The sequence below is a fragment of the Apiospora kogelbergensis genome (genome assembly GCF_038363985.1).
Source record: "Apiospora kogelbergensis strain CBS 113332 chromosome Unknown utg000006l_segment0_segment0, whole genome shotgun sequence".
Lineage (NCBI taxonomy): Eukaryota > Fungi > Ascomycota > Sordariomycetes > Amphisphaeriales > Apiosporaceae > Apiospora > Apiospora kogelbergensis.
This window is the reverse complement of record NW_027117423.1, coordinates 2,722,289-2,740,471: the sequence shown is the minus strand read 5'-3', so window position 1 is coordinate 2,740,471 and position 18,183 is coordinate 2,722,289. Positions and strand designations below refer to the sequence as shown.

General features: G+C 53.9%; 4 protein-coding genes across 4 annotated transcripts; 1 reads left to right on the top strand and 3 right to left on the bottom strand.

Annotated features, from left to right (window-relative positions):
• Positions 1 to 329: 329 nt before the first annotated feature.
• Positions 330 to 2,799, bottom strand: PG998_009720 (uncharacterized protein; the record flags this gene model as incomplete). The annotated part of the gene is made up of 4 exons (XM_066876536.1): positions 330 to 1,214; positions 1,294 to 1,376; positions 1,489 to 2,580; positions 2,640 to 2,799. The coding sequence occupies 4 exons, from the start codon at positions 2,797 to 2,799 to the stop codon at positions 330 to 332; spliced, it is 2,220 nt and encodes a 739-aa protein (XP_066728692.1).
• Positions 2,800 to 5,242: 2,443 nt separating this feature from the next.
• PG998_009719 (uncharacterized protein) lies at positions 5,243 to 7,196 on the top strand (the record flags this gene model as incomplete). Its single annotated transcript, XM_066876535.1, has 3 exons — positions 5,243 to 5,398; positions 5,478 to 6,047; positions 6,111 to 7,196. The coding sequence occupies 3 exons, from the start codon at positions 5,243 to 5,245 to the stop codon at positions 7,194 to 7,196; spliced, it is 1,812 nt and encodes a 603-aa protein (XP_066728691.1).
• Positions 7,197 to 7,650: 454 nt separating this feature from the next.
• Positions 7,651 to 10,008, bottom strand: PG998_009718 (VTC domain-containing protein; the record flags this gene model as incomplete). Its single annotated transcript, XM_066876534.1, has 2 exons — positions 7,651 to 9,314; positions 9,378 to 10,008. The coding sequence occupies 2 exons, from the start codon at positions 10,006 to 10,008 to the stop codon at positions 7,651 to 7,653; spliced, it is 2,295 nt and encodes a 764-aa protein (XP_066728690.1).
• Positions 10,009 to 11,032: 1,024 nt separating this feature from the next.
• Positions 11,033 to 17,805, bottom strand: PG998_009717 (glutamate synthase; the record flags this gene model as incomplete). The annotated part of the gene is made up of 10 exons (XM_066876533.1): positions 11,033 to 11,195; positions 11,262 to 12,425; positions 12,479 to 13,841; positions 13,880 to 13,930; positions 13,996 to 16,686; positions 16,743 to 17,082; positions 17,163 to 17,413; positions 17,477 to 17,517; positions 17,567 to 17,620; positions 17,681 to 17,805. The coding sequence occupies 10 exons, from the start codon at positions 17,803 to 17,805 to the stop codon at positions 11,033 to 11,035; spliced, it is 6,243 nt and encodes a 2,080-aa protein (XP_066728689.1).
• Positions 17,806 to 18,183: the final 378 nt, after the last annotated feature.

Sequence of the window (18,183 nt, the reverse complement as noted above, 5' to 3'; positions counted from 1 at the left end):
AACCGATGTCCTTTGATGTACCTCCCCCTGAGATAACAGCCAGCAAGTACATGCCTTGGCCAAGACAATGGCACCTTCCGGCTTGACCTTAGGGATTCACTTTTTAATACTAAAAGGCGGTCGGTCAATTATAATGCATTAAATCATGTCACTAAGTTACGCAGCCACCTGCTCTGCTCTGCTCCTTGGGGTATATCATCGTCAAATCTCGCGTCATTCATGAACATCATAAGCGTCCTCTACGAGAATCACCACTGTCAAGGTCGCCGCATACGCCTCTCTGATGGCACAAGCCATGCTTTTCGCCCAGTGTCAGCCGCTTCTGTTTTCTACGGAGCATCGCCTGCTCGGGGACGACGGGGGTCTGGGACGTACCATGTCTTGTTAATGTCGGCCACCACAGCGCTGTGGCCCCAGTGCGAGCACCAGGCCCTGGCCAAGACCTCGTTGTCTTTGGCCCCGAAGGCTTCTATCACGAGAACTCTCTCTTCGTCGTCATCTGGTATCATCGGCGGCCGGAATGGCTTGCTGCCTCCGACCGGCGTCGAGTTCGCGCTGCGTTCGTTGAGCCCGGCCAACTTACCCCAGTCCTGAAGGTGAATAATCTCGTCGACTTTCCACTCCGTATAAACGTAGTCAAAAAATAGAGGGTGTGGCCCCTCCGAACAAGGCCACGCGTTGATGAAGCTTACATCGTAAGTGAGTTGTAGAGGCCAGGAGGTACCATCGATCGTAAACTGGATCGAGGCTTCAAACCACCTGGGACCCCTGTCTTGGTGATGTTCCGGAAGTCTGCGAAGGCTCAACAGCTTGACTCGGACCGCGTCCACGTCATCCTTGACGTATGGGGTCAGGAGTTCGTATTCCTTGACTGGGAAAACCTCCGCTGGCGGTCCTAGGGGGTCGGATCGCTCGCTCATAGATGTTACGTCTTCAGCCGTGATACAATGCCGTGGCCGTCTTGAGCGAATTCGGGCGATCTGCGAGGAGCCGAGATCCGCACAAGGCTGGGCTGGACCAATCCAGCCTGCTACCTCGAGGCAGGTCGGTGCAATGACCTTTCCCACAATTGAGGACGATGACCAATAGGTATAGCTGTTGCGATACTGAAAGCCACAATGTGGGTGAAGATGGGTGAGAAGCGCTAGCGAGTCTGTGTCTTCATCTGGGTCGATATCAACCAAAGAGTTCATAATTAAAAATGGAAATGTCGGCTGGAGCGACATTGATTAGTTTTGTTTCTGAAGAACACGTCTCTGTCTTGGAGAAGTTGGTGACAACTAATAGACTTACGCCGGGTAAAACTAGACCGCTGAAGAAAGCCATCGTGTCTGTATCGGTAAACGTTAGCAGGAACGACATGAATAGAAGCTTGGCTACATCGTGCCAGAATCCAAGTTCAGATGGTCAAAGACAAAAGTCGAAGATAACCTAGGTACCGTGGAAGGCGGTCGCAAAATGGGGATAAGCGAAAGAGTGCCGACCTACGAGAACTGATATCCAGCGCACTTGCATCAACGGTCCTCTTCTTCAAAGCATCCAGGGTGTCGCCGAGATTGGGCCACTTCATCATTTGCGCAAACCGCTTCAGCATCCTTCCTTGACGTTTCCTGAGCTTGAAACGAAGCTGCACTTCATCGGCTCTTTTGCCGTACGCCTCGATGCGGACATTGTCTTTCCATCGGCGGGACAGAGCGAGGTTCCACTGTATCTTAGGGGGTATCGACTCCATGAGCTTCGACTTGGCCCCGTCGTTGTGCATACTGGAGTTTATCCGGAGATCCAACTCGAGGCTCAACAGCAGCTGGTGAAAGAACTTGAGGTATTGTGTGTGGCTCGCGGGATCCGTGTCGAAGATGAATTTGGTGACGACTTGATTCTTGGGGAGGGTAAAGTCCAGCCAATCCGGCCGAGAGAGAACCATGATAAGATCTGTGATCTGACGGTCCATCGATCTGTGCGGACTGACGACCTTGTCCGGGTCCTTCAAAAGCCGTTTGTAAAGGTTTTTGTACATGAGTTGATCGTTGTCGTCTTCGAGTCCTGTCTCCAATTCCTTCAGGCGCTCAAATATGTGAGCCAGGGTGACCTCTCGCGGGCTTATCCCCGGGTCCCGTAACTCCATAACGGGCGGTATCATGCTGGAGAGACACGCCCATTGGTTTAGCGTGATGGTTCCTGGCCTACTGCCAATGCCAAAGGCATAGCTGGGTTGCTCCAAGGTGTCCCAAGGATAAGCCGGCGCACTGGAGCCCTGAATACGAGCTGTCATAAGCTGCGTCATCGAATCATGCGCATTCGCTGCATCGGTTTCTTCGCCCTTGTTCCCCGCCGTCGTGGCGTAGAGGGCGTAGTACTGTTCCGGCCTGTGAGGAATAGGTCGTTTGTGTCCCCTATGGGCTGGGACACCCCGGGAGATCAGCTCCATGGCATGGCCAAGTGACAGCTCCTCCCGGCTGGAGATGCCGGGCGGCGGCCATTCGGAGAGGGGCGACGACTCGTAGCTGTGGCCGTTGGCGTCCTCGCGGCCCTTTCCCCTTGGAGTCCCTCGGGGTCGCACGGCGAGGCCTGCGGCGCGCGCTGGGCAGCTCCGGGTCTTTGGATACCCGCCTGCGCACCACTGCATCCCCCTCGCTCACGCGCCTTAGCGGTGGCTCTTTTGCCTGCATGCACGTCAGTCGCAAGCCCCAAGTGGGATGATTGAAGATGGCGTATGCGAACCAATCTCCCATTAGGCGCTCGAGCCTTACTCATCGATCGGCGGAGCCCCGCCCAGAAGCCTTTCTTCTCGTCGTTCATGTTCTATCGCAGCTATTCCCTCTTGGTGTCGCTTTTAGATGTGGCGGGTACGAGACAGTTTGCGTGGAGGTCAAGAGATAAGCCGAGGCCTTTCAATACATTGATTGAGCCGGATGAATGAGGCTGAGTCAAGAATACGCGTTCAATGATGTGGCGATATGGGCTTTGGTGATGGTCAAGCAATCAGCAAATCAGAATCGCCCACGATTGTGCCCGATGCAGATGCCTTCATGTCACTTGTGAAACGTTTGAGAACATCAGGATGTGAAGGGTTGGTGATATTGTTTGGTTGTTGAAGCGACCGGGCCCGGTTGGGTATGAAATCAAAACAAACCGGCTGATTGACTGCTACCTATTTCGTAGGCATTGGTTGGTTTGTCCGTGCAGAAGGTTGACGAGATCAAATCGAAATTGAGATTAAGGCATGGAATGAGTGTGAATGTTAACCCACCACTGATCCATATGCACACCACCTGGCCGCCCAAACGGTGCATGGTGCTGAAACCAAGGCCGCTACATCTGGAGATTTGGTCGGAAACAAGACAGAGTGCTTGAGACTGACGAGGGAACCATGGGCGACGCATTTGCCAATATATTCTTTTCCGGCTCCCTAGTAGGCTTACTCGCCAGGAACACGGGGTGCAGGGCTTGAGCTACCAGCTGTTTGTTTCTTGTCCCAAATGGATGGATGGGGGCTTTTTGGACCTGTATATCCAACTGCATTTGCTTAATGCAGGTATACCGAGCCGGCTTATATAGCATTACAAGGTTTCAACGAAATGAAATTGCGTGGCTTTCCCTTGGAATGTCTTAGCACACAGTATTAGATCAACAGGTGGGAAGGACAAAGCTACAGGACAACACAACGCCAGGCACCAGGTGCTTTCGTCCCCAACTCAACCTACCAAGTTGTTTGGTCACATAGACATCGCCAGCTCTGCCCAGGGGGGTCAACGCTGATTGGATAAAGCAGATTGGCCACGGCCGGCCATGGTAGTCTCGCTCCTGCTCTCGGTCCAGGGCAGAAATGTTTTCATGACCACATGGCCCTCCAGATATTTTGCGGTGAAGGAGGCATGCAGCATGTATACGACGGATTCCATAGAAGAGTCTAGGCCGCCCCGGATGGACACGAAGATCGACCATGTCCTTACTATACTCGACTGACTATCAGGCTTGGCCGCATGGAGTTGGGATGGACTATACGGTAGACGGACATCTACATCTGTACATGTAGGCATGCCTGACTTCTGATGATGGCAAGATTCCGGGTGGCAACCTCACGATCCCATGTTGGAGGAAACCCCCAATGTTCCCCAACTAAAAGGTTCGAGATAGCCCTATCGGAAGACCCAATTCAGAGCTACCCCACCCCCGTATGGTGAAGATGGGGAGACTATCATTACCCATTAGGAACCCAAGCAGCCAAGCCCTGGACAAATACCCCCGGGATTTGCCCCTCAGGCCTGCCCGCCTGCCCGCCTGCCCCGCCACGCTGCCCCCCCACCTCCAGCTTGCTGGCCTGGGCAGAAGCCTGGGAGCCTTCCCTGATCGGTGATCAGCTCCAGACAGCCAGACTTACGGACATGTCTCGCTACTGACGGACAGACAGACTGCCTGGCAGCCATGGTACGGCCGTAGGTCATTCGACATGAGGCCATATATACCTTGTTTCCCTGTCTGCCAACGTATGGCGGCAAAAAGTAGACATGTAAGAAGTAGCCGGAGCCCCTACCTCAGAGCAAAATACACAGCAACCCCCGTGCGACTAAACTTTCTTTTCCTGCTCCCAAGGTGCATGTCATGTCTTACCTTGCTGCGTTGTATGATCTGATAGACTCGGATTGGTCCCTCGAGCCACACACACACCCTGCTGTACCTACCTTCTTACGCAACAAGGAAGAAAAAGCACACCAGCTCGCCCCGTCGTCGAGACAAGCCACCCACGCAGGCCGCGTGCAACTGCCCTCGAAGTCAGCAGCCGCCACGCCGCTATTCGTTCGCTTGGTCACACCTCCCTCTCTTCGGGGAACTCAACCGTTGAGCTGAATACCTGATACCTGGTAGGAGTGCTATCGCTACCGGCATCGGATCACTCACACACGATGGAGTACGTAGCCCGCCCTGCGTCCTGAGCCCTGAGCCCTGAGCCCTGCATCGATGGGTGATTGGATCAGCGCCTGGTGTCTCGAACCTTGGGCTATGTAGTTTTGTACTCACCGCGCGGGATGGTGGCCGGCACTTGCTGACAGAGAGTCCATTGCCTTATAGTACTCGCAATGTTATTCACATTGAAAACAATGTACGTTTGCTTGGCCTGACCTGACCTGACCTGACCATAAACCCCCCCTCAAGCAAGGAAAAGACCTGAGGTGCCCGCTCCCTCTTTCTCTGCCCTGACCCAAACCCCATTACCCCCCAAATTCGTACAGCATTAAACAAAATGGATCCTGAAATGGTTCACCTCGTTCAGGATTACTTCATCGGTATCGACGTAGGTACTGGTTCGGCCCGGGCCTGTCTCATCGACGCTACCGGAGACATCAAGGCTTTGGCTTCGGAAACCATCAAGCTCTGGCAGCCCCAGACTGGCTATTATGTAAGACAATGAGGAACCTACCTCCAAGCCACCCCCGAGGAAGGGCACCCATGATAACTAACATAACGTTTGCCGCCAGGAACAATCGACAACGGACATCTGGACCTGCATCTGCTCATGCGTGCACAAGGTCCTGCACCAGTCAAACGTCGACCCCACCACTATCAAGGGCATTGGCTTCGACGCCACCTGCTCCCTGGCCGTCTTCTCCCACGACACAGATGAGCCCGTCACCGTGACCGGCCCGGCCTTTGAGGACGACGGCAATGCCCGAAACGTCATTCTGTGGCTGGACCACCGCCCCGTGGAGGAGACGGAGAAGATCAACGCCACCGGCCACAACCTGCTGCGCTACGTCGGCGGTAAGATGAGCATCGAGATGGAGATCCCCAAGGTCCTGTGGCTCAAGAACAACATGTCGCCCGAGCTCTTTGACCGTTGCAAGTTCTACGACTTGGCCGATGCTCTGACCCATCTAGCAACTGGAAGCGAGACTCGGAGCTTCTGCAGCACCGTCTGTAAGCAGGGTTTCGTTCCCGTGGGTGTGGACGGCAGTGTAAAGGGCTGGCAGGAGGATTTCTACGAGACCATTGGCTTGGGCGACCTAGTCAAGGACGACTTCAAGCGCATGGGCGGAGTCAACGGGGTGGTGAGCCTTTTTCCTTATACAGTCGGATGTTTTATCCCTATATGAACGAAACGCTGACATCAGACATCCACGCAGAATGGCAAGTACCTGAGCGCTGGCGAGCTGGTTGGAACCCTCTCTGAGAAGGCCAGTCGAGAGCTTGGGCTTCCCGTCGGCATTGCCGTGGGAAGTGGCGTGATTGATGCCTATGCCGGTTGGATCGGCACCGTTGGTGCCAAAGTCGACACTGAATATGGTCAGTCCGACGAATCCCTACCCGCGAACGACCTACCCCAGGCCTTCACCCGTCTCGCCGCCGTGGCGGGCACGTCGACTTGCCACCTGGCCATGTCTGAGAAGCCCGTTTTCGTCAACGGAGTCTGGGGCCCCTACCGCGACGTGCTGCTCCCGGACTACTGGATGGCCGAAGGCGGCCAGTCGGCCACGGGTGAGCTGCTGAGGCACGTCATCGAGACGCATCCCGCGCACACCCAGGTCCAGCCGCTCGCCGAAGCCATGCAGCTCAACCTCTACGACTACCTGAACCTGCACCTTCGCGAGCTCGCCGAGAAGACCAACGCGCCGTCCGTGTCGTACCTGGGCCGCCACTTCTTCTTCTACGGCGACCTTTGGGGCAACCGCTCGCCTGTGGCGGACCCCAACATGAAGGGCGCCGTCATCGGCCTGAGCCCGGACTCAAGCGTCGACGGCTTGGCCCTCTACTACTATGCCACCATGGAGTTCATCGCGCTCCAGACGCGCCAGATCGTCGAGGCCATGAACAAGTCGGGCCACTCCATCGCCTCTATCTTCATGTCAGGCTCGCAGTGCCAGAACGACATGCTCATGGATCTCATCGCCACCGTCTGCGACATGCCTGTTCTCATCCCGCGCTACGTGCATGCCGCCGTCGTCCACGGCGCCGCCATGCTGGGCGCCAAGGCGGCCAGTGCGGACGCGAGCGGCGCCACCGAGAACCTCTGGACCATCATGGACCGCATGAGCAAGCCTGGACGCCTCGTTAAGCCCGGCACGTCCAAGGGCGAGAAGACCCTGCTGGACGCCAAGTATCAGGTCTTTCTGGAGCAGTGCCGCACGCAGCAAGAATACCGCAGCAAGGTGGACAAGGCCACGGCGGCTTGGACCGAGGAATTCGGGGGCAACAATTAAGGGAGACTACCGCAATTGCTGTAACAGAGGCCTTTAACAGCTGTGGTGTGTCTTTGTAGTTTATAAGATGCGTAGCATTTCTCCGCCGCACAGCCTGCGTACAGACCAGACGAATCGATGAATTTTATCTAAATCCGGTTATGATCATTTAGTTTCATGGTCAACAGTGACCGCCATCTTCATCCGACCGGTGAGACTTATATTCACCAACTAATATGACAATCTAGCCTATATACAACACAACGTATCCAAGTGCTGATGGGTCCTGGCCTCTCCATCGGTTTTTTTAAAGCCGCAATGAAGTTACTATGATACAAGTAAACTACCCCCTATTCGTGCCTTTCAGTCCCCATAATTCTAGAGGCTGCTCGAATATACTGTCCTCTCGCAAGCACTCTTGCTAGCCAACACCCCCATGAAGTATTTAGCGATATAGTATCAGAAAACAAGCACCTCATAGCTCGCCCATGGCATATTGGGGAATGGTCGTGTTACCAACTCTAGACGAGCCATCCTCCCCGCCGCGTGCCTTGGCAAAAGCGGCGCGGTACGCAAACACAAAATTGAGAATCAAGGCGATCATGAGCGCCACGCTGACGCAGAGCGGGCCGATCGAGTTGTCAAAGTCCTTGCCTGAGCGCTCAACAATCATGTTGCGGCGGCGGTGGAGCATATAATAGCCCCATATGCCGGCCATAACGGCGATGACGATGTACGCAATGCCCATGCACTCGGCCAGGAAGTTCTCGCCGGCCGCCGTGTAGAGACCGACGGAGAGACTGCCGAGCAGAATGCAAATGTGCTGCCACTTAAGGAAGGTGCGCTCATTGGCCAGCCAGACCTTGGGCTCGATTTGCAGGGGACCCGCGTTCTTGAGCCACGTCTTGGGCTCGAAGACGCCCTCGGGCAGCTTGGCACGGTCGCGGTCCCGCTTGAAACGAGCGTAGCTGGCGATGGAGAAGCTGGGGAAGACAGACGTCGAAGTCCCGTAGTTACGGTCTCCTTCAGTGGCAGTGGCATCGTCCTCTTCCAGGCTTTCGTCGCGGGCCGCGTTTGCAGAGCGTGCTGCATCGGCCTCGGCAGCAACACGTTCGGACATATATGACTTTCCGATGGGCGAGCTAGCAGCTGGTTTATACGAGCTCGACCCGGCCTGCTTTCCCAGAAAACTGCCAACCACGTGCTCATTCTCGGCTCGGCGGACCTTTCTCTGCTCCTCTTCTTCAAATGCCTTATGGGGGTCCTTGCGGATATCTGTCTCCAGATCACTGAGCCAGAATGGTAGGTTGTTGACATGATCCTCAAACAAGGACGCCACACCATGGGCAAACTTGGAGAACCTGGGGGCGGAATGGACGAGATGCGAAGCCATCAGATCCTCTACCCACGCCGGCCTCTTACGGTTTGCGCTTTCCTTGATCTTGATCTCCAGGACGGAATAGGGGAACTTGGAGACCTCGCTCTGGTTGATGTTGCTGAAAGGATAGGTCATTTTGCTGTTGTCAATATCTGTCCTGTGCCATTGCTGGGGGTCGCGACAAGGTCGATCCTTGTCCAGGGTATCTTCGCGGATAAAGGCAATGTTGGAGTCGATAGAAACCCTTACGCGGTCGTCGGCAGGCTTCTGGAACGCAGCACGGGTGTAGTTTGCCCTAACCACCGGTTCAAACTTGCTCTTGGTGACAAATTCCTGAAGTTGTGAAGCGACGTTTCGGAAAGCCTCGATTTGTTCGGCGTCCTGGCCTTGACGTTCCATCTTCTCCACCGTCTTCTCCATTTTGTAGTTGCCATCAATGAAAGACTTGATGTATTTGTCCTTGATGCTGAATTTCTTCTCCTCGCTGCTGCCATTCTCATGGATGATCTTCTGTTCAATCATAATCTCGGGCTTCGTGCTCAACTGGCCATACCAGCGGAGTCGGAAGGACGAAGTGTCGGTCTGGCGCTCTACCTTTCGAGTGTAGAGGTCGAACTTGGAATTGTCGAAGTAAAGAGAAGTAATGCTGGGGTCATCGCTGCCGTCGACTTCCTTGGAGGACGATTCACTGTAAACGAGGGCAGGGAGGCGACGCCCGATCATGGCCTTCACTTCGAGTAAGTTGTCGGGGTGAATCCAAACTGGGCAGAGCGAGGTTAGCTACGGAAACATGACTGCGTGCTTTGTGGGAGGCGCCATCTTACACTTCTGGGCGGTGTATTTCTCGCCATTGTGGACTTCCTCCTGGTGCTCGAGGTCGGGAAGCTGGGGCTGCTCTCCTTCCTCCAGGTGGGAGTCGATGATGTAGTACATGGTAGACAGCTTCCTGAGGAGCGGGGTGTAGGCCGACTCGGAGTTGAGACCACGGTTGGACAGAGTCAACCTCATCAGAGGCCGCACCTTGTAACGGTCGCCACGTTTCCGATCATGCTTCTTGACAATCTTGAGGAAACCAGTGTAGTTGGCGCTGCTGTACTTCTTCAGCTCCTTGACTTCGTTGTTGATGGCGTCGAGTTCGGCCTTGAGCTCCTTAAGTCTGGAGTTGGTGATGTCGCTCTTGGGTTTGTCGTCGGTCGGGGCCATTTCCTTGAGCTTCTCGAATGCGACTTCGACGCGGTCCTTGAGAGTGGCCAGCTCCTTCTCCTGGAACTTGGCGACCTTGTCGAGCTGGACGTTGAAGATCTCATCGCAGAACTGGTTCTCGTCTTCCTCGGTCCAGGCCTGTTCGTCATCCTTGCGATCTGCTCGGAGCAAGTCCTTGAGCTTTGCATAGTCCATATACTGGGCCTTCCACGGCGCGTATACGGACTGCTGCAGTGTCTTTCCGAAACGCATGGTGCCGGATTGAGCCTTAGTATGACATGTACGGGTAAAGGGTAAGACAATTTTGCAAAAGCCCACGCCCGGGGATCTGCGGCACGGCCGAGTTAATTATCCACTTAAGGTGACAGCCGACGACGTGTTTTGTTTCTGCTGTTACCAAATCGACATATATATATATATATATATATAATCAAGTTCGGTCGCGTGGTGTTTCTGAGCCAGGAGGGGAGAGAAAAGAGTGAAAAAGAAAGAAGAAAAAAATCGATGTGAAGCTTTCTTTCCACTATGCATCCATCCCATGTAAACATTGAGCACCACTCGCCTGGCCGAGCTTGTGGGCACCCCGAGGCCTCGATCGTCAAAGCAACGTGCAATGGCCTAACGGCTGCTTGGGTTTCGTCACTGCGTCTCCAGTTGCCTACCGCGACCCATTGGTTCCCCCACTACTGCCGCTACTGGTCCCCATTGCTGGCCCCATTGCTGGCCCCCATCTGCCCCCATCGCTGCTGCTGCTGTGCTGCTTCTCCAATTGCCCAATCATGAGCCTGCACATGCAACACGTGCTCGTGCCGCGGGAAAACTGCGCAATACCCATGCCGCATACAGAGAAAAGTAACAGGGAAGAAGGGACGGAAACCTCTCCGCTTGCCGTCACGTATCACACTTGTACCAGTCGACATACACATGTATGTGTGTAGGTGAAGCGAGGTATTGATCCATAAAACCCTCATGTACGAGCTATCATTGAATGTCACAGACTGCGAATAACTTGAAGATCCTAGCCATGAGTATATACAGCGGTCATGACTGGATCTGTATCGTGAACTGATAACGAACGTAAAGAAAATGCAGCCGAATTAACCATCATCTGCGTTGTCCAATGCCATTTTTGCCCCTCCCTTTCTCATGGTATCGTAAATCAGTTCTGTTGAAGACATTGGTCTCTCGCATCGCCCGACCTTGCTCCAAACACCCGAAATCTATTTTGTTAATATAAACAAGCATCCACCTAACCTTCCTTCATGCCTCTGGCGTTTTATGCTTCAGCTTGCACCGTATGCGTATGCTTGTCGCCATGGACGGCCTGGAAGGTTTCCTGAGCAGTACGCTTGACGATACCACCCGTGACGGGAAGGCTGGTGCACTTCTCCAGGTAGATATCAATCTCACGAGCTGCTTGTCGACCCTCGTTGATGCCCCTGCAGTCAAACTGTTAGTCAACGAATCGTATAGTTTGAAACACGGAGAAATAAGTGCCAACTTACCAAACAATCAGCGACTGTCCACGACGACAATCACCTGCGGCAAACACACCCTCGATGTTGGTGGCGTACGAGCCCGCCGGGGTCTTGACGTTCTTTCGGCCGTCTTTCTCAATGTCGTCGCCCAAGACGCGAGCCTCGGGTCCGAGGAAACCCATCGAGAGGAGAACCAAGTCGGCGGGGAAGAACTGCTTGCTGTCCTCCAGCTTTTTCATGTCCCAGCCACCGGAAGCAGACTTGGTCCACTCCACGCGGATCGTGTTGATGCCCTTGACGCGGCCACTGCCGTCGTCAACGAATTCCTCAGACATGATACAGAACTCACGCGGGTCCTTGCCCATGTGCTGCTCCACCTCGCTGTGGCCGTAGTCAACCCGGTAGATACGGGGCCACTGGGGCCACGGGTTGTCGCGGCCACGCTGCGGCGGAGGCTGGGGCAGAAGCTCAAAGTTGATGACCGACTTGGCACCGTGGCGGACCGAGGTACCAATACAGTCGTTGCCGGTATCACCACCACCAATCACCACCACGTTCTTATCCCTAGCAGACAGGAAAGATCCGTCTTGGAGCTCAGAGTCGAGGAGGGACTTGGTGTTCTTGTGCAAGAACTCCATGGCAAAGTGAATACCCTCAAGGTTACGACCCTTGATGGGCAAGTCTCGGGCGACAGTGGCACCGGTAGCAATGACGACAGCGTCATTATGGGCCTTGAGGTCCAGCAGAGTAACATCCTCGCCAATTGTGACTCCCGTCTTGAACACGATACCCTCGGCAGCCATGAAGTCAGTTCGTCGCTTGACGATGCGCTTGTCGAGCTTCATGTTGGGGATACCGTACATGAGTAAACCACCGGCTCGGTCGGCGCGCTCATACACAGTGACGCTATGCCCGGCCTTGTTCAGTTGATCGGCGCAAGCAAGTCCAGCAGGTCCAGATCCGACTACGGCGATGTTCTTTCCAGTTCGCACCTTAGGCGGCGTAGGTACCATCCAACCCATCTCAAAGCCTCGGTCGATGATGGCGCACTCAATCGACTTAATACCCACGGGATCTTCGTTAATGCCAAGCACGCATGCACCTTCGCAAGGCGCAGGGCAGACACGACCGGTGAACTCTGGGAAGTTGTTGGTCATGATAAGACGGTTCAGGGCGTCTTGCCATTGGTTCCTGCGGGAATGTTAGTCAAATGATAAAAGCTGGTAGCATGTGAAAGTACTAACTGGAAGACCAATTCGTTCCATTTGGGAATGATGTTGGAGATGGGACATCCAGTCTCAGATTGGCAGAACGGTACACCGCAGTCCATGCATCGTGCCGACTGGTATTTCAGCTCATCCTCGTTGAGACGAGTCGACAGTTCCTGCCAGTCCTTGGTTCGGGACTTGGCACTGCGGTACTTCTCGGATCGACGCTGGTATTTCATGAAACCCTTGGTCTTGTCGAGAACCAGAGCTCGCTTCTTCTCGGCGGCATTGTCGCCAACAGCCTCCTCCATATCCTGAAGCTTGTTGGACTTGTCTTCCTTCTTAGCCGGGACACCGGAAACGATGGGTAGGTTGTACTCGGCACGCTTGGCTTCGGCGGCCTTGGCAGCCTCCTCCTCGAGAACGCGCTTGTAGTCAACAGGCAGGACCTTGACGAAGCGGGGCAGAGCGCGGTTGAAATCGACCAGGATACGAGCTGCAAGCTCGGATCCAGTATAGTGGTGATGATCTTCAATAAGTCCTCGCAAGTAAGCGATCTCGCTAGGTTCGGACACTTCAGACGCCTCAACCATCTCCATGTTGAGCTTCGAATGGAAGTCACCGTGGATGTCGAGCACATAGGCAATACCACCAGACATGCCGGCAGCGAAGTTGCGGCCAGTGCTGCCCAAGATAACAATACGGCCGCCAGTCATGTATTCACAGCCGTGGTCGCCGACACCTTCGACAACAGCCGTGGCACCCGAGTTTCGGACTGCGAATCGCTCCGCAGCAATACCTCGGAAGAAGCAAGTGCCCAGAGTAGCACCGTACAAACAAACGTTTCCAATCAGAACGTTCTCCTCAGCCTTGAAAACAGCCGATCGAGGAGGATAGACAATAAGTCGACCACCAGAAAGACCCTTGCCAACGTAGTCATTGGCATCTCCCTCCAACTCCAAGGTAACACCAGGAGCAAGGAAAGCACCGAAAGACTGGCCTGCGGATCCCTTGATGTTGACATGGACAGTATCCAAAGGCAGACCAGCCTCACCATATCGCTTAGAGATTTGATAAGAGAGCGATGTACCCATTGCGCGGTCAGTGTTCACAATGTCGCACTCAATTCTCGAGGGAAGGCCCTTGTCTAGAGTCAACTCGGCCTCTGAGATTAACTTGTTATCCAAGCGGACGTAAAGTCGATGATCCTGCTTCCGGACATTGAAGGTGGCGACACCGGGTCTCAGCTTGTGAGCAGGAGTCAGGATAAGTGAAAGGTCGATGTTGGAAGTCTTGTTTGTGCGCAACTCATCACGGGTCTTGAGGACCTCAACGTGGCCAACCATTTCGTTGATGGTGCGGAATCCAAGCTGGGCCATGATGGCTCGGAGCTCGTTGGCTACATAGTAGAAGAAGTTGATGACATGCTCAGGGTACCGGTGAACTTCTTCCGCAATTCGGGGTCTTGTGTAGCAATGCCCACGGGACCTTGATTTTCAGCGTTAGCAAAACTCATTTGAAGGATACAAATCCTATTGGGACTTGTCACTTACAGGTGTTCAAATGACACTTGCGCATCATGATGCAACCCATCGCAATCAACGGAGTCGTGGCGAAACCCCACTCCTCGGCACCAAGCAAACAGGCGATAGCAACATCACGACCAGTGCGGAGCTGACCATCGGTCTGCACAACCACACGGCCACGGAGATCGTTCAAGACCAGGGTCTGGTGAGTCTCTGCGAGACCCAGCTCCCACGGAAGTCCTGCGTACTTGATACCCGTCCATCTGGACGCTCCAGTACCACCATCATGACCAGAAATTAAAATGTGATCGGCCTTGGCCTTCGCAACACCAGAGGCGACGATACCGACACCTGTCTCCGAGACAAGCTTCACAGAGACACGAGAGCGGGGACTGGAGCACTTAAGATCATAGATGAGTTGCTTCAAATCCTCGATGGAATAGATGTCGTGGTGCGGCGGGGGCGAAATGAGACCGACGCCAGGAGTCGAATGACGGGTGCGAGCGATGGACTTCGAGACCTTGTGGCCTGGTAGTTCACCACCTTCGCCAGGCTTAGCACCTTGGGCCATCTTGATCTGGAGCTCATCGGAGTCGGCCAGGTAGGCAGAGGTGACACCGAACCGCCCAGAAGCAACTTGCTTGATGGCAGATCTCATGGTATCGCCATTAGCCATAACCTGGGATCGCTCGGGGTCCTCGCCACCTTCACCCGTGTTAGATTTACCTCCCAGTCTGTTCATGGCAACTGCAAGGGTGGAATGAGACTCCATTGAGATTGAACCATAAGACATAGCACCGGTGCAAAAACGTCGGACGATTTCGGTCCATGGCTCGACTTGGTCGATAGGGATTGGAGTGCATTCGTCAAACTTGAAGTCAAGCATTCCACGAAGTGTGCAGGCCTTGATCTGCTCGTACTCGGAACGAGAATATGCTTCGTAGGACTTGTCATTTTTGGTACGCACAGCATCCTGAATGTTGGCAATAGAAGTGGGATCGTTGATATGTGCTTCACCACCATCACGCCAGTGATACTCCCCAGACTCTGGGAGGCCAGTAGGCCCGACGGTATATCGGGATGGGAAACCTCTCTCGTGGAATCGGAACGCATCCTCGGCAATCAGCTCGAATGTAATACCCTTGATGCGTGATGCGGTGCCTCTGAAGCAGCGCTCAACAACGTCATCATCAATACCAAGGGCTTCGAAAATCTGGGCACCTTTGTAACTGGCAAGGGTTGAGATACCCATCTTGCTCATGACCTTGAGGATACCGCCGTCGCAGGAGTGCTTGTAGTTGGCAATCAAGGCGTCGTCAGAGAGCTTCTTGCGAATCAAACCCTCTCTGTTAAGCTTGAGGATGCACTCCATGGAAAGATATGGGTTGACGGCATCAGCACCGTAGCCAAGGAGTACACACATGTGGTGAACCTCACGAGCCTCGGCCGTCTCGAGGACGATAGCGGCCATGGAACGCCACTTGTTACTGACCAGATGATGGTGAACCATGCCGGAGGCGAGGAGACTGGAAACGGCGACCCGATCAGCGGAGGTCTTCCGGTCGGACAGCACAATTATCTTGTCCCTGCCCTCGATGGCAGCCGTTGCCTCGTTGCAAATATGGTCAAGATGCTTCAGATATCCCGCAACCCCCTCGGACTTGGGGAAAGTAAGATCGATGGTCTTGACAGTCCACTCCGGGTACAACTTGGGCATGTTCATGAGCGAGTTGAACTCTGGGATAGAGAGGATGGGGCTGGGCAGATGAAGACGACCGCACTGCGAAGAATCCATTTCCAGCAGGTTGCCTTGAGGGCCGACGTAGCAGTCAAGTGACATGACGATAGATTCTCTGATAGGATCGATGGGAGGGTTGGTAACCTGGGCGAATAGCTGGCGGAAGTACTCGCTGAGAAGGCGAGGAGCGTTCGACAAGCAAGCAAGAGGGGCATCGTTACCCATGGATCCTAGAGCTTCCTTCTCGTCCGAGGCCATGGGGGCAAGAAGAAGACTGACTTGTTCGTGGGTGTAACCGAACGCTAGCAAAAGAGGATCTTCCTGAAGCTTGGAGGCGTCAGGCTTCGGGGACAAGTCCACAGACTCGGATACCTTGCTAAGAACCTTGGGCAAAGAAATAAGCTCGTTGTCGAGCCAAGAGCGGAAGTCGTGGCGGCTGGAGACTGCAGCCTTGAGCTCTGAGTCGTCGATCAACCGACCAGCTTTGGTATCGACTAAAAGCATACGACCGGGCTGTAGACGGCCCTTTTGAATAACGGACTCAGGCTCAACGGGTATGGTACCAACTTCGGAAGCGCAGATGATACGATCGTCGTCCATGATATAGTATCGGCATGGTCGTAGACCGTTTCGATCGAGGTTAGCACCACAGTAACGGCCATCGGCAAAAGTAAACAGTGCCGGGCCATCCCATGGCTCCATTTGACAAGCAGCCCATTCGTAAAATGCGGCCTTCTTGGGGTCCATGGCAGTGTTCCCTTGCCAGGCTTCGGGGACCATCAGCATGACAGCTTCTGGCAGCGACAGAACACCGTTTATGGTCAAAAGTTCCAAAACGTTATCGAACGCAGCAGAGTCAGAGCCACCATCCTCGACAATGGGGTACAGGTGCTCAAGCTCATCGCCAAAGATGTCGGATTGCATAACACCCTCCCGGGCGCGCATCCAATTCTTATTTCCGCGTAAAGTGTTGATTTCACCTGGTTGATTCGTAAGCGACAATGTCCTTCGTTGGTCAGAACTAGGCTATGCTTACCGTTGTGTGCTGCCCATCGCAGAGGCTGAGCACGATCCCACGACGGGAAAGTGTTTGTGGAAAAACGGGAATGGACTAGAGCGAAGTGTGCCTGGTAGTCGGCATTGACCAGATCATGGTAGTATTGATAGACCTGAACCGGCGCCAATTGTCCCTTGTAAACAATATTCTTGTTAGACAGAGAGCAAAGGTAGAACCAGTTGTGAAGACCGATGGTGTGTGTGGCACGCTTTCGCAGGACATAAAGCTGTCTCTCAAACAACCTTTCGTCAAACTTCTCCGCCTCTGTTTTTTCAGAAGCATTTTCAGCGTCGTAAGCGGAGGTGAGCACCACAAAGGGCTGCAAGATGATGGGTTCACGAGAACGCGCAGCAGGACCAAGCAGTGTAGAGTCTACGGGGGTTCTCTCCAGCCAAGAACTTTCAAGCCTAGGGATTCGGCAATGTCTTCCAACTGCCTCTTTGACTCCTGCAGCGTCTCCTCATCTGGCTTGAAGAACAAGTTTCCCACAGCATATTGGCCCAGGGGAGGCAACCTAATGCCTTGCTCATTTTGGAAGTTCTTGATGAAGAACCTGTGGGGGATCGATGTCATGACACCAGCACCATCACCATCGCGAGCATCTGAACCAACCGCTCCACGGTGGGTCATATTGCACAGCAAGTTTCGAGCTGCATTCTCCAAGGTTAGTAGAATTCATCAAGTAGTCTCGGCCTATTGACCAATTTACTCACCATCGCTGACAATCTTGTGGCTTGCCTGGCCCTTGATGTGGCTATATAGGAGTCAGACGGCGTTCAGCATTCTGGGGGAGGGTGACTAACCAGGCAAAACCAACACCACAAGCATCCTTCTCCAGATCAGGGTCGTACAAACCCCTGAGAATACAGTCAGCCTTATGTTACATTCTGGCAACCTAGAATGGTGCGGGAACATACTGCTTCACAGGAAGGGCTCCAGCCCAGGAGCCATTGTTCTCCGTTTGATATTCATATGGATGATAGGCATCGGCCTCGGAGTCAATGTGTGTTTGTCTGTCGTCGAAGTCGGAAGGTAGGCCCATGCTAGGCAGCTAGGCAGAAGAAACCAGATTGGCCGAGGGGATAGGTATCACAGAGACGAAAAAAGGTAGGGCGGTGATAAAAGCAGCTAACGCCGCTCAACCTCAAATCTGTAGAAATCGAAGAATAACACTGTCAGTAAAATGAGAGGCCTCAAGATTCAGTAACGGGAAGAAAACAGTAACAGATGAAGGGTTCAAGTCGTTTTAAATACGTCGTCGCCAAGGGTTTCTCCGGGTCCTAGAGTGTTCCGTATAGTTCATTCATTGTATGAAGCTATAACGAAGAAGATGCGGGGTGTGCCAGGATTGAGATCGGGTGGCTCCATCCGAACGTGGGGTTGCGAATGCAAGACCGCAGTCCAAATGACTCTATGAGAA